Genomic DNA, 16,665 nt, shown 5'->3' on the forward strand with positions numbered 1-16,665 from the left:
CAAGCTCAGGCTCCTTCCCCCCCAGCGAGGTGACATTCCACGTCCCTACAGCCAGCCTAAGCATCCAGGGATTGGGCCGCCGAGGTCTCCACCTTCGTCTGCCGCCCAATCCTCTTTGCACCGGTCCCTCACAGTTCCCCCTGCAGGTGGTGGGCCCACTGGGGGATGGTCTCGCGTCTCTCGTTCGGGCTTGGCCCGGCCGGGTCCCACGAGGAGCAACCCGGCCATCAGGCGCTCTCCGACGAGTCCCGACCCCAGGCCTGGCTCCAGGGTGGGACCCCGGCTCCGGCATACCGGGCAACGTCACGTGCCTCGATTTTGTAGTCGTCATGAGGGGTTCTTGAACCGCTCTTTGTCTGACCCATCACCTAGAGCCTGTTTGCCATGGGAGACCCTACCAGGGCCATTTAAGCCCCAGACAACATAGCCTCTAGGATCATTCGCGAGCACTCAAACCCCTCCACCACGTCCAAGAATCTAAGAAAATTTTTAACTAACTGCTATTGCTATTTGCAGCATTATTTACCATTAGGAAATAAAAGCAAAAATATGCCTTTGACACAAATGATATAGCTGCTGTGTTGAGGAGGTGCAGGTAATGAGCAACACTGGCGGGAGGAAAAAGTGTGTAAACAGAGGGATTCTTCATTTATGCAAATTTATTTGGAATGCCAGAAGTAAGCATTAGAAGAATGTGCCAAGCCTCTTATCTGAGCTGAGCCACATAATTTGTTTGCATACTTCCTACAGATTTCTTTAAGTTTTGTTCTTAGTTTTGTTTTGTTTCAATGAATTTACCAAAACTTCTGTTGATTGGATTTCATCATTCACTTTTTTCACCATTGTTGCCCCTGGATGCAGGAAAGAAATGATGCTACTGAATAAAAGATCGCAGTGGTGCAACAGCAGGCTTTTATCGGGTGTCAAACTCTGCAACAACAGCCGTTTAGGACATATTATCCTTCAATTTAGAGACATTAAAGACATCAACTACCTAAATCTGGATAAATAAAAAAGCAAAGTTTCACTGAAATCATGGGAAAAAAAAGGACTTTTCTGACCTAATAAGCAGGGTTGTGTTTATGTGACCCATCCTGCAGCTGTAAGATGTGATGGTCATTTCTGTCCAGTGGGAGCAATGATCATCACCTGCGTGGCTTTGTTTACAAGTGATAGTTCACTTGTAAACAGTACAATGTGAAAGCAAACCGCACCAAGCAAAAAAAAATAGTCTGCTTTTGGTCCGGACCAAACAGCAGAAAAGGACTTTCCTGGTGTGAATACACCCTTAAAAACTTCTGTTTACAGAGTCTCTTCATCCAATCCAAAAAATGGGAAAGAATTTCATTCTTTAGATGTGTAAAGTGAGCAGAGTTACTCAGTTATAAGAGCATCAAAAGGTACTTCTACCAAGTATTGATTAAGAGGGGCTGAATACAAATGCCCGCAACACTTATCATAGTTTCAGAGAAAAAAAGAAAGTAAAAACTATGTATAATGTTCCTTTCATCTCAAAATTATATACCACTTTGTGTTGGTGTATCACATAAAATCCCAATAAGGCACAGGTTTCTGGCTATAACATGATGAAATGTGAATAAGTTTGAGGGGTGTGAATACTTTTACAATGCACTGTATTTAGACCCTTTCATTTAAATACAAATGCTCTCTACACAATCCCAGCAGTCAAACTAACTGTAGTAAAACAACTCATATTAAAAAACAGATTTCACCCATCCTATGCATACAAAATAAAACAAAAATAAAGCATTCGCTGAAGTTCTAGAGAAGTAGGAGCAAAAATGGACACTAGAAACAGTACTTTTCCCAGATATTATACACAAATGACATTAATGCCTTGCAAGCTTTTTTAAAAAATAAATTTTTTTGCTGACTTTATTGGATGAACTTTCAATCACTCCCCTATCAGCAAAAAGAACAGTGCCTGGAGAGGCTGATGAAATACCATAAAAATAAGCACTCCAAAAACTATTTTTGCACATCTGCAGATCTTGTCTGACATCAGATTTCTGCTTCACAATCCTCTGCAGCCTACAGTTACAGCTCCTCTGTAGACATATACATATGTAACTTCTGCTCACCTGTCCTTGACCAGTATGCTCTTCTTAGAGGTGCTGTCTGCTCGTCCTCTGACCCCTGAAGCAACAGGCTCCAAGACCACTACTTGGGGCTTATCAAGGAAACACAAGCCATTATGCACACCGACATGAAGTCTCCGTTCCTGGATGACAACTGTTCTTTGTGCATCCTCTGGTTCGGGTTGTTTCTAAGGAAAACGAGAAGATCAGATTGGGGTTATCACACATCAAGCTGGTGCAGTTGGCATGAACATTGTACATGGATAATTTTGGATTTAGTTTGGATGATCTTGTCGGTTCGAACAAGAGTTTTCTCTTGCAATCAATGTCATTTCCACAAAGAACATGGCTAATCTGATTGAGCCTTGATCTTAACCCCATCTAACAGACAGAATTAATAAAAACCCTAAAGGCCAACTATGCACTTCCTCACAGTTACATTTTTGGGCAAATGGGGACAAATCCCTCCATCCAGCCTTCTCGAAAATACTGCAAGAGAAGTAGAGACAGCTGCAGCAGTTTGTTATTGTACCCTTTGTTTTGGCATGACAATTAGACAAATATGTAGCATTTATCCCTTCTATTGTCACATTTATTGTCAGATTTAATGGTACATTCAAACAAAAAACTTTTTAAAAAATTATATCTGATGCTACAAAGAGTAAAGCAAAAAATTGACCTGTTATTTTTATGAAGGCAATCCAAAGAAACCGGTAACAGCATGTCCCAATCATCTCCGCATGCTACTGTCAGGTTATCGTGTTCTCCTCTAGATTGACTGTTAAGAGGCCTTGTACAACTTTTGCACTCCATGACTCGCGATTATAGAGGAGCAAGCAATTTTTGAGTAAATGCTTTCTTTGACACTTTCTGTGGACAAGGAAATGTGTTTGCTAAAAGGCTGAACTATTTGGTAATTACAATGGTTTGCCTAGAGATAAAGTAAAACCTCTTACAAAGGCGCAGAGGTCTATTTAAAATGTTAATTCAAGTTTATTAAGTTAAAAAGGTAGGCAGCTGCTTTTACTGAGTCTGGTTCTCAGTTTTTTGTCAATTGAAAGAGGAGATCTTCCACTGTCTGATGCATGGTCAGGGGGAAGGACTCACTTAAAGTGTAGATTTGATCTAACCAACAGAGGCTGTTATTATCCGGGATTAAATACCTTACTGAGTACAACAGAAATAAGAAGTTTTATATAATAAAACTACTTTGGATCGGGCTGGATTAGAGATGCACAATATATCGCCAATAACATCGGCATTGGCTGATCGGTCAATTTTAAACATATTGGAATTAGTAAAACTGGGCCTATATTTGGAACCAATGCTCATTTCCATCTTGTTGTCATTTGTGTATGTGTTTCGGTAAGGGGAGGGGGTCATCCATGTGGTCTTTGTGGTGTACGATTCATGGAAATCTTTTCACATAACAATACTCCAACCTCTAAAATCAAAAGTCACATTGTAGCAGTAAGAAAAGGCAAGTATCCCTTTAAACATTAATAATAAATTTAATAACATTTTCTAACGAAAAGTAGCCCACACCCTGCTCAGCACTGTGTTTTTACTCGGGTCACTTTTTGAGAGTGTCTGGAGGTTTTTGTGCACATTACTCAGTAAATCCACAGGATTTTCAGTGGGTCTCAGTCTGAACTTTGAGCGGACCAAAGAAGAAACTGAGTTGTGTTTCTTGCAAGATATTTCTACGAAACTTAGGTTAATGTAGTGTATGTAACTTTTAATATGGACTGGATGGCTGAAAACCTGACGCCTGTACATCATCTACTTATCAGAGAGTTCGGATTTAATACATTTTACACTACTTTAATAGCATATTTCAATAAAACAGATTTGGGAAAATAATATGCATAAAATGTAATCTACTATTGCTGCCATATTTCAGCATAAATAAAAACAACAATTTGGCTGCTAACAACACCATGCAAGAAAGTCAAAGAAGTTTCTATTTTTATCCCAAGCTTTGATATTTTTTTATTCTTGTTTTTTCAGATTGTTTCCAGCCTTCACATTCATATTCCAATATGATCTTAGGAATCAGGCAAATATTACAAAAATATTATGTTATGGCCAACACAATCATGGGAAAGACTGCTGACTGCAGACAGTCATTAATAGCCTCCAGAGGAAAATTGTAAGTCACGAGAGATCATTGGCTGGTCAAAGGAATGCTGTATTCATTAATGGAGAGTTGAATGGAAGTAAAATTTGTGGTATAAATGGTTGAATGAATGAATAACTACTATTTCAGACAATCCAGTAAAATTATAAATTTAACACATACAAACAAGCATTATGTATAATTAATTATACATATAATTATATGTATAATTTAGTGATTATGTCTGAAAAGGGGTATGAAGAAGGGAAACTTATTTAATCATAGCCCTTCTCCTTCCTACAGTCCTTAACACCAACAATCTTCCTAATTCCTACTTACTTATAAGTTCATACTACTCCGAAGTCCATTAAGTGAGCAAGTAAATAATTTACTGTCCATATAAACATAGAAATACACATACAGATCTTCATTCATACACTTGTGACCTATAGCCCATAGCCCACACGACCACAACCATTGCAAAAGTATGTACACACATGTACAGTGACTAAGAGTACCAATTGACATTCATCCCCCTTCTTCCATCACATATCTTTTTCAGAAACCAGTTTGAGCTTTTCCTAAACATTCTCATACTTGGACATTGCTTTAAGTCAACTGTTGGGACCCACAGCCATGGATTTCAACATTAAACTCCGGTACATACTTTTCTGGAACTTTCAGCACAACTTCAGAAAGGGGAAGGGGGGGTAACAGAGGACTTCCCATGATGCCACTGCCCGCATAAAACCCCCCACCTTCTCTCCAAGCCGGTTGACCATCGGGACAGGAGCAGGCCAAGCACGCTGAGGTCTTTTTGCTGGCAATAAGACATAAACTCTTCAAACTGGATCCAAGAGTGTCATAAGATCACGCGATCATATGCAAAAGTTTAGTTGGAATGAATTGCTTTTTGTGTATCCGGTATTCATTCATGAACGGGGGTAATTAAGGTACAAGCATTGCTTGACCTTCTCTCCGAGCCCTGCAGAAGCAAACAGTGTTCGAGAGAAGCCCCTGCAAAGACGTGGTCTCCAAGTCTGGAAGAAAGACAGCAGAGACCGCGTCACCGTGTTAACCTGTGTGGTCAGTGGAGAGGATGGGCCGCCCCGCTCCAGCTCCGGAGCTAACCCTTTATTTATATATTTCCTTTATAATTTCCAAATAGCATAAACTTAGTTTTCTCCAAATTGAAGGACAATTTGTTCTTGTTAAGGATGAGTTTTTTAGTTTATTCATCTCTGGTGTGATATCATCCAAGAGCTGCTGCAAGCTCTCGCCCATACAGAAAATATTAGTATCATCTATCATCACAGTCAGTGGACCTTTTATTTTTACATTTGTTAACAGCTCTGATCTCTCCCTCTTCCACTCTTCTTCCTGAGAAACATTGAATTTGGATTTTTTGTTGTGAGTACCTTATTGCAGCTCTGTGTTATCCCAGGATCAGGGATGTTTTTGTGCCAGTTTTGGCCCGACATTTACAAAATACTCGTTGAATTTTTGAAACACTAAAGACATATCATGAAAAATTGCATTGTTGCTAATAAAGTATTCTGGATAATTAATTTCTTTGGATCCTTTTTTAATAACATTATTTAATATATTCCACATGTTTTTTTAGATTTATTTTATTCTCATTTAATAGTTTACAATAATTTTTCTGTTTAGATGCCCTTGAAATTTTGGTAGATTGTTCTTTATATCTTTTATACCCATTTTCTGTCTCCGCCGTTCTATACTTTAGGAATTCTTTATAAAACGTGTTCTTTTTTTTACAGGCATTCTGCAATCCTGTTGTGATCCATGGTGTGACAGAATATTCACCTTTTTTGGTATATTCTTTTATTGGACAGTGTTTATCTCATGTATATTTGAAAATGTTTAGGAACATTTCTTAAGCTTCATCTATGTTTGGCTTCTAGAGAATTGAGTCCCAATTTTGACTAAGCAGATCCTCTCTAAATGCAATCATTGACTTCTCTGCTCTCATTCTTTTGTACTTTTGTGTGTCATCCCTATAGCAGCTTTCCTGTAACAATTGTCATAAACCACAAACAACGGTAGATGGTCACTGATATCACTAATAAATAATCCACTTATTGTGTTGTTATCCATCAGGTTTGTAAATATATTATGTAGTGATGTGGCACTGTGAGTTGTGCTCCGACTAGGTCTAGTGATCTTTAGACAAAGGCTCAAACACTGTACACTGTATATATAAACTCTTCAGTAGGCTTATGCTTCTCTGAGTTAAGCAAATCAGTATTAAAGTCCCAACAGATGAAAAATACCCTCTGATTTACAGTTGTAAATGTTTCTTCAAACCACCCCCTAAAAATGACTATATCAGAACCTGGTGTTCGGTACATACAGCTAACCATAACATTTATCTTCTTTTCCATACAGACCACAATCATTATACATTCAACTATGCCCTCAACCACCTTTGTCATTTTATCAATTACTTTATATTTCAGGTTTTTGTCCACTTACATAGCCACTCCTCCTCCATTCTTGCCCACTCTATTCATATAAATTAAATTCATGTCCCTGCAGCTCAAAGTCCATCCCTTTCTCATTACTGATCCATGTCTCTGATATTGTAATGACACTAAATGGTTCTGTGAACTGACCAGGAAAGTCTGATGTTAAAGTTTGGATACAAGCTTTGACTGTTGAAATGTCAGTCAGTCATTGTCTACCGCTTCTTCCATAGTGGGTCGCGGAGAAGCTGGTGCCTATCTCCAGCAGTCTATGGGCAGGAGGTGGGGTACATCCTGGACAGGTCGCCAGTCCATCACAAGGCAACACACAAATTAACCTAACAGGCATGTCTTTGGACTGTGGGAGGAAGCCGGAGTACCCCACGCATACATGGGGAGAACATGCAAACTCCATGCAGAAAGACCCCCGCCGGGAGTTGAACCCCGGACCTTCTTGCTGCAAGGCAACAGTGCTGCCAACTGCGCCAGAATAGATCATTTATTGTCTGTTTTAACTGTCCTGTTGTATTGCTCTTTAGTATAGGAACGGCAATTATCAGTGATATCACCGTGAACATTTTTTTCTGGGTCAATGTCCTCCTCCATTGTCCGGCCCTCCGTACTCCATGCAATTAAAGGTAATCAGCTCCAAATGTTTCGAGTCTATAGTCCCAGCTATTGATGTAATGTGTGCAACCGTCAGTGAGTCAGTACGTACTGATTGTCTCCGTTTGTGAGTTAGTGTTACTGGTGTTACCTTCTGTCCCCGCATGATGCTCATGTGAATTAGTCCAGCCCCTTGGTGTACCTGATGACCAGAACCTTTGCATCCTCTGGTGATCCGTTCAATTTAATAACAACCAAAGACCAAAGTCAGTATAGCCATCTAATTTTAGAGCACTTCATGTTTCCTTCTGTTGACAAGCTCTATGGAGATGCTGATTTTAAACTGTTTGTTTGAATGACGTAGCACCAAAATTGCAATATCTGGTTAACTGACCATGGTATCAATCTGTTTGATTGGCCAAAAGACCCACCTGACCTAACCCCATAGAAAACCTATCTGGGCTTCCTTTCCACTTTAGCTGAGCCACAAGATTATCGTCTTCATGCCTCGTTGGACTAACGCAGTAATTCATGCAGAGGTGCATGGACATACTTTTAAAAGCCCCACATTTTTGTATTAAAATTCTTTTTTATTGACCTTATGTAATATTGTTATTTTGCGAAGAACTAAATATTGGGATTGTATTAGCTTTAAGACACATCATCTCAAATTTCTCACTTCATAATGAAATTAAATAATGAGTTTTACTTGAGAATTAAATTGCTTGAGAATTAAATTACTCAAATAAATGAACTTTTAAATAATATTCTAATCTCATCCTGTACAGTCCACCTTTAAGCAGAAAAATGTGACGTTAAAGTCATTTCTTACTGCTGAAAGCCTAGCTAACAAACGACCATGAGTGCATTGTCCTTGTGACAATGCTTACAGCTGATCACTGAAGCGTGCAGAACACATGTAAATTACAAGCTGACTCTAAAAGGGGCCGATGTATCAAGTACTTGTAGAGTTGCCTGCCTACATGTGCTGCTCACTACTATTGCCTAGCTGAGTGACAGTTGTGTCCGAGCTACCGCACCCTGTTGGCGGTCAGATGCTTCGGAGCTCCACCGGTACTTGGACCCCGGAAACAGTCACCACTTCTATCTAAAGCCACTTAAAGGAATGGCTCTCAAACTGTTTCTAACTTTTAGCTCTTTTAATCTAAATTAAGGCAGAGGAATGATTACAGAGATCAGTGCTGAGGCTCCCGTCTCGGACCGTTGCCGTCTTTTAGAGGATGACGAAGAGCCCCGATAGAAGGTCACATATAGTTTTATATCTGGTTCTCCAATGCAATGGATGTGCACTCCCTCAGTGATTATCAGTAGACTATGTGTCACCATTGTGGTGTCTATCTGATAGATTGTGTAGTAGCGGGTATCCATCCTTAATCTAAGTGTGCTGTAGTTTTCTAATCAACCCAGTTGTACCGGCTGCTCCACTATCAACCCCCGTGCCCCAGCTTCAGGTCATTAATGACAATCCTTGGGCCATTTATCCTTGTACTGTATGTTTATGAGCATTCTTATCCTATTGTAACAGAAGGGAAACATTAGAACTTATACTTTACTTCACTATGGTATAAATGGGAAAAACAGCTATAAGCATATTAATAAAGGTTATTCCTAACAGTTGTTCACTGACTGACTATAAACTGTCTAACCCTGAAATGCAAAGCCGTCATAAGCTTCCCTCTCGTTCCCACTCCTTCCCATTTGTTTCATTTCAGTGTTCTTCTTCTCCCTATAATGTCTCCTACTCCTACTCGCCTTTTCTCTTTCCTCTCTCTTTTCATTGTCATTCTCGCTCTCAGTTCCCTTAGCAGCTTAAAACCTTCTCCATATCCACCCACACCTTCTCAATTAAATTAGCATATCAATTCAGACTGGAGTTTTCTTTTAAAGCAGCAACAGCAGGAGCAGCAGACTAGCTTGCCTGGATTCCAAACAACCCACATCCTAACTACTTACTGTTCTTCTCAGGTTACATCTATACAACGTCTGAATTTATCCTCATCTCATCCTTTTTACAACCTACCCACCATTTGTATTTTTCGTTTCTTCTCAAGCCATGCTCAACAAATGTTCTATAATGTATGATATCTTACGTTTGGTTATGGAAGATTAAGCTTCTTGTCAAATCCTAACCTTCTATCTTTCCTGTTTTGAAATATGTCTAGAAAAACCTAATTCCTAACCGCAAATGTGATATTTTGTTTCAAGAAATGACTATTTTGGTTGCATATGTATGCACTGCAATTATCACAGATTTAATAATCTTTCCATGTGGATTTGAAGAAGTTATCCTCTAATGCAGATACAAATATCTGTTTAGAAAACTAGTATTGCAGCAGTTATTGTAATACAGACATCTGTCTAAATTTTAGATTCTGTAAGATGTTTTAATTTACCTTCTTGAAGGCGTATAGACCTTTTTCTTGCTTCAACATCTCTTCTCGATTAGATGTTTTCCTTTTTATAGTATGTTTTGCTAAGGTCTACAAATACACTCTTTTCAGTAAAGACTCATTCATATTTACAACCTATTTAGGATGAAAGTATCTCTTTCAGAAATACAACTAACTGATGCCATATAATCGGAATAAGATTGACTAAACTGAAATAATTACTTAAAAAGTATTAAGGTTAGCTATTTTCTATGGAAGCTCATGGCATTCATAAATAAAAATAGACATTTTCATAATTACAAGATCAGGATCACGTATTATGAGAAAGATGTCATAATTACGAGATCTTATCTCGTAATTATGACATTGCAGCTTCCGATTTGGGAAATAGTCTGAACAGTCTGAGTAAACATAATCTGGGATTTGTGAAAGCTTTATTTGATTTGTGAAAGTTGCTTTTTTGGCTTTTGGGCCACGATAGAACTGGTCCTGCTCCAAGGTAGAGTAATCTGGCCTTTGATGTAGTGACAACACTATGTGACCAGCTGGCCGCACAAACAACTGCAGAAACATTGAGAAAAGTTTTACCAACAAATTATTCACTTTAATGACAATAAATAATACTAAAACAAAAAACCAAAAGGACGTCTTATTGCTCACAGAGCAGAAGAAGAAACATTTGTATTTTGTGTAGTTCTCCAAATCATTAGCATTATCTTCCACTTAACAGTTCCTTTGGTCCCACAACTGAAACTTTTTTTAAAGCTCATGTCTGGGGATATTGTTTTATTTCAGAATTTACAAGACGTGTAATGGTAAACCTTTATAAATGAACTAAATCAACAGAAAACAAGAACAATCTGAGAATTATGCAGGGGCAATAATACAAAGCAAAGTCATGAAGAAATCAGTGACTCAGTAGTAGAGCCAGAGCTCCATAGGAGGAAGGTTCTAGTCCTTCATGAAGCAGTTCTGAGTTCAATTCCTCAGCCATTTACTGAATGTCTTCCCCTTCTCCTTTTGCCTTTCCTACTGCTAACCTACTAATGAATAAAGGCCACTAGTGTCACAGAAAAACAGATGCCCATCTTCATAATAAAGATTTCACAAATGTTCTTATGTTCCACAGAAGGTTTCTTTCCTCACTGAGCTCCTGCTTTACCAATAACAGGTGTACCACCCCAGTCAAACTCCCCTGCCACTGTCCGCAGGGCGGGTCACGCTCTGCACTCGCTGGGGTGCTTAACGCCAGACCTGTATTTTTGGAGTCGGACCAGTTCCAATGTGGTCCAAATGCCAAAAAAGTACTAATACTGCCGTTTATGGAACTTTCACAAATCAAATAAAGGTTTCACAAATCCCAAACTGGGTTTTAAACATCCTGCCATTAGTGGAGAAAAATCTAGTCCAAGTTTGCAGATTAAAGATGCTCAAGGTAATGAAAAATTAGGCAGTATTGCCCTTTAACAGTTTCTCAAATCGGAAGCTGCAATTACAAGATCTTTTCTATGAGGAAAGATGCCTATTTTTTTTTCTTTGGCGAATGCAATGAGCTTCCATAATTTGCTGCTAATTATCGGTCTTGATGACAAACTGGAATCTGCTAAAATAGTATATTTACCTGTATCGGCAGGTAAAAGCCACAAATCTCTAATCGGTGCATCTCTAAATAAAAAAGCCCCTGATAAAAACAAAATTGTTTTGAAGTGAACTACGCTCAAACGTTTGAGCCAGACCTAGTTTCTTATTACAACTCCAATACCACTGAAGTTGGGCCGTGTGTAAAACGTAAATAAAAACAGAATATAATAAAATTATAATAAAATGTTTGTAAATCCTGCTCAACCTATATGCAATTGAATCCACTAAAAAGACAAGATATTTGATGTTCAATCTGGTAAACTTGTTTTGTCTTTATTAACGTGTCCCTGAATAGAGGCATGTTTACCACTGTGTTACATCACCTTCCCTTTTAAGAACACTTAAGCATTTAGGAACTGAGGACACCGATTGTTGCAACTTTGTATGTGGAATTATTTCCCATTCTTGCTTGATGTACAACTTTAATTGCTCAACAGTCTGGGGTCTCCATTGTCTTATTTTGCGCCACACATTGTCAATGGGAGACAGGTCGGGACTTTCCCAGTCTTTTGTTGTCCCTGTCCTAGCATTTTTGGAACATGTTACAAGCAACAAATTCAAAATGAGTGAATATTTGTAAAAAAACAAAAACAATAATGTTTATCAGTTTGAACATTAAATATATTGTATTTGTGTTATATCCAGTTGCATACAGGTTGAACAGGATTTGCAAATCATTTTATTCTGTTTTTAGTTACATTTTACACAGCGTCTCAACTTCACTGAAGTTGAGGTTATAATATTTAGATCCAAACAAGCTTAATATTTAACAGTCTTATAGTAGGAACAGAAACAGTATACCAGGATTTCTAAAACGTGGTTTTGAATTTCTTTGGACACTGGCTACTGTTTTTAACCAATCATCACTGCCGGTCCTTGCATCAAGAATAGAAAATGGGACTTTCGTTTGTTATTCAAGTTAAAATAGTAGGAATTATTCAAGCGTAAGAAGAATGTGTTAAGATATAGTACATTAAGGTAATCAGGCATTTATTTGAGGTAGTTTTGTATGTTGTCATAGATGGTATGGCTTTGTGTTTAAGCCCATGCATCTTCTGGTGTAACCTGCTTTTCTTACATGTAGCTTTCTTTTTGTCATCGATATATAATATGTACAGCATACACAACATATGTTAAATATTTATATATACAGAACACCTTGTGCACAGAACAATAACTAAAGCTCACCTCATCTTTTGTTATGTCAAATGGTGCCATTTTTGCATCATACAGCTGATGTAACTATGCTTTACAGTTTAGATGTTATATTGCCTTTAGTCCCACAATGACAGAGTTGCAGCTATCAGCCCATGTGTGACAGGATATCTGTAAATAATTGCTTTCAGTGACATTCACATCATAATGATGGTGTATATTTCCACAGATTGTCTGCGCTCACCGTTTCCCTTCAGTGCAGCCAGTGAAGGATGACAGGAAAATGGCTTTGTCTTTTGTTGGAAAGGTCTGCCATGAAGTGTGTCAGAAAGAAAATAAAAGACAGAGAAAAAGTTGTTTGGAATACAGCATCAGTTAAGGTGCTGCTTTCTGCTCCATCTATCCCTCCTTTCTTGAAAGTTCCTCTTTCATTTTTTTCATTGCTCCTTTTTTTCCTTCCTTTTTCCTGTCAGTTTCTCTCTTTCTACCTATCTAGCACACCATCCTCTTTCTTCCCCTTCATGCCTCTGTCCACAGCCGTCACAGATTTCTTCCTTCCTTGCCTGGAATATGAATATTTTAGAGCTAAGAAGCTTACAGGAACAATGAAATGGCCCCAAAGTTAAATTATACTTCATTTCTGTAGTCACAGATGAGGGACTTCTCTGAGTGATGATCATGGGTGTGCCCCTGATTTTTTTCTCATTTACACAAGCTTGTTGGCTACTTTGTTTCTGTTTGTGTGTTTGATTTTTGTCAATAAGTCCTACTTGAATTGCTGAACACAGTATGAAAGTGGGCTGCACCGGGGGAACAGTTGGTAGCACTGTTGCCTTGCAGCAAGAAGGTCCAGGGTTCACCTCCCGGCTAGGGGTCTTTCTGCATGTTCTCCCCGTGCATGCATAGGTTCTTACTGGGTACTCCAGCGTCTTGCCACAGTCCACAAACATGACTGTTAGGTTAATTGGTCTCTCTAAATTGGCCTTAGGTCTGAACGGGTGTTTGCATGGTTGTTTCTCCTGTGTCTCTGTGTTGCCCTGCGATGGACTGGCGACCTGTCCAGGATCTACCCCACCTCTCGTCTGTAGACGTGCTAGGGATAGGCACCAGCTCCCCCTGTATGGAAGAAGCGGGTTTAGAAAATGGATGGGTGGATGCTCTGAACATATGTTTGACCGATGTATTACAAACATGGGATGGTAACAGGTGATCAAAAACTCAAAAGTCCGATATTTTTCTAATCAGTTAAGGCAGCATATATAAGCACTACCAGGTCGCACTGGCAACAACACTTTTCTGTGTGGAGGATGTTACTGGGTAAAGAACACTGAAAGTTAGCTACTTTCAGTACCAGTGAGATGTTTAAATGTAAAGGTCAAAGGAAGCAGAGAGATAAAGGAAGCTATTTAAAAAGACACTGTATTTTCTAACTGTCAAAAAATGTCTCTGGGTTTAGTTTGCAAGACAGCAAGAAACAGTGAAAGCCATAGTTTTGCAAGGAAATTAGGTCTAGTTTTGCTGAGTTTACGTTCAGCCTGATTCGCAAAGGAAGCGAGATACCAAAGACATAAAAGTTATCCGTTATACTTAACCTATGAGCTTTCAGGCTTTAAAGAGAGAAAACATTTTTAAGGACACTGACCAAAAAATGCACTGTGGAGCTCATCACTATCAGAGCTTGTCTGTACAAGCTGCTAAATACAGAAAATGTGAGCCCAGCACACAAGTATGAAAGAAAAACATTACCAAACAAACACCGATTAAATTTATATAAGGAAATTTCTTTTTGGTGATTGAGCATATAGGTATGCAAGTGTTAGGTGCGCACATATATATGGGCATGTACAACTATGTGCATCTGTGTATGAACAAGTATGCTCCTGAGTGATACGGTGGCAAGGGCATAAAATGTTTGAGCTGCTTTCAGCAAAAAGGGAGGAAGCAACTGCTTTATGGAATAAACACAGTCATCCGTATCAGACGTACAACAAGTTTAAAACATTAACTCTATAACCACTGCCTTTGTTTTAAAACAGTACCCTGATGTACAGTGGTTGCTTATTCGCACATGCAGCACAGTGATGCCTCTATTTAAAATCTGTAAAATGCTTGACCATTAAAAGTAGAAAGACTAAAAAATATATCATTTATCTTCTTATACGATATCTTATAAAGAAAAATCTCAACTGGCCAAAATGAGTATTAGCAAGTCAAAGCTTCACAAAAAAGTCAGAAATCAGCCACAAAATTGTGATCAATGCATCTCTAGTATTAATTAAAGAGAAAGAAACTGGGAGGACTGGTGAGACCTATTTGCATGAAGGCATGATTCTCACAACATCTTTGTATTTAAACAGTATAATAGTGTAATAGTTAGCTTCTCTGACATCTTTCTACTTTTATTTCAAAAAGACAAGCCCTCTAACATTTAAAATGGCACTTTTAGAATTAAATTAGGAGATCACATTTTACCAACAAACTTCTTTTAGATTTAATTTAACACTCCAATTGTTAGACCAGGCAGGTGGAAGACAGAGATGGGAGGATGAAATATTAGTAAGCAAAAGAAATTTAGAGAGAGACACTGGTAATGTAATGGAACAGCTAAAAACAGAAATAACGGCAGCTTAAAGAGAAACGAAAGTCAACTTTACAAGAAATTAAGGTACATTTTTAGGAAATTTCAGAAAAGCTCATTTCTTCATGGTAATGGGATTATATGAGAGGAAAAACTCTACTAATGCTCACAACGGTGAGAGAAAAAGGCTCAAGACAGCAGGAGGTTTCACCAATCACATTAAGGACCCATAAGCTTTGCTGTTGGACCACTATTCACTATCAAATTAAAATCAATTCTATAGGCTGTCACACATTAACATATTTGAATCTTTTCAGTTAATTTTTGTGTAAAAACTAAACAACAGGTCACTTTTCAATAAATCTGCTTGCATTATGATTATATTTTTTGAGGTCCCCTGCTCGCATCATATGATCTAAAATTTGGAGAATTGACCCAAACCATTCAGTGTTCAGTATTGACATAAGGGACAATGAGCAATTTGACCCTGCATTTCAAAGGGCCAGTGGCACTGCTACAGCCTGGTGAGCAAGCTTTATTATCCTAATTATCCATGCGCTGTATCCACACCTGTGTGTGGATAAAAGGTGTCCCTGCAGAGGCTTAGAAGATGATCACAACTCTTGTTTTTGTACTGAAGATTTTATCTTAAAATATTTGTTTTAATGAAAACATTTCTTCAGAATGTTTTGTTATTTTAAATTCATTTTTATTTTTTCTCAAGCAGCCATGCAGACTAACCCATTGGCAGAAAAACCATTTAAAGGTGTATTTCATTAGCATTAAAAGTGCATATTACCAACAAATACACTCTTTAAGAAGTATCTGCCTCATGATTGCAAAAGGGCAAAATGAAAAGAACAAAAAGTGAACCTGAGTCTGCCTTATTTATATAAGCAATGGCAAATTAAAGTTTATAACTGCTTCTTTTACCTTCTTTAGCGGCTACATGTGCTGAAGTGTAAGTAGATGGTATACAGACAGGAAGCAGAAATCCTGTTTTAGTTTGACTATTTTCATTAACTTTTTTATATCACAGCTGCTGCTAACATTTTTCTCAGCATATCTGCTTATGAAAAAGAACAATGATCTTTACTGCTGCTTTATATTTTCAAGTGTAGTTTCTGTTAAGTCACTATGTCCACCAGCCACAAGGGCTTACCATGTTAAAAAAAGAAACAAGAAAAACAATGTACCTCCAAAAATACATTAATAATGTGTTTTGTTACATTTGTTCAATACCATTTGGCTATTCAGGATACACAGACTTCAAGTTGTGCTTTATGATTTTAACAAAATGCTTTTATCAACAGTAATAAGTTAAAAGAAACTTGTAGCCACACTCACTAGCCACGTCATTGGGTACACCTCCCTACTTTGGGTCGGACCTTGCTTTTCCAGAACTGCCATAATTTTTTGTGGCATAGATAAACAGTGTTGGAAACCTTCCTCAGAGATTAGGTCTATATTAGCATCAAACAACTTTTGCAGATTTGTGAGATGCATATCCATGATGTAAACCTCCTGTTCCAACACATCCCAAAGGTGCTAGACTGTAATGAGATCTGGT

At 38.2% G+C, this 16,665-nt stretch overlaps 1 protein-coding gene across 8 annotated transcripts in view; it reads right to left on the bottom strand.

Moving 5' to 3' along the window:
• LOC124872321 (nephrocystin-4-like) overlaps window positions 1-16,665 on the bottom strand; it is a 277,448-nt gene that overhangs the window by 189,509 nt on the left and 71,274 nt on the right. For all 8 annotated transcript variants that reach the window (XR_007039267.1, XM_047372196.1, XM_047372205.1 and 5 more), the window contains one exon: window positions 2,103-2,287. Coding sequence is in view for 7 of the 8 variants with exons in the window: in XM_047372196.1 (XP_047228152.1) it covers window positions 2,103-2,287 (185 nt within the window). In the remaining variant the exon portion in view is untranslated. The remainder of the gene's footprint in view (window positions 1-2,102; window positions 2,288-16,665) is intronic.

The sequence above is a fragment of the Girardinichthys multiradiatus genome, chromosome 1 (genome assembly GCF_021462225.1).
Source record: "Girardinichthys multiradiatus isolate DD_20200921_A chromosome 1, DD_fGirMul_XY1, whole genome shotgun sequence".
NCBI lineage: Eukaryota > Metazoa > Chordata > Actinopteri > Cyprinodontiformes > Goodeidae > Girardinichthys > Girardinichthys multiradiatus.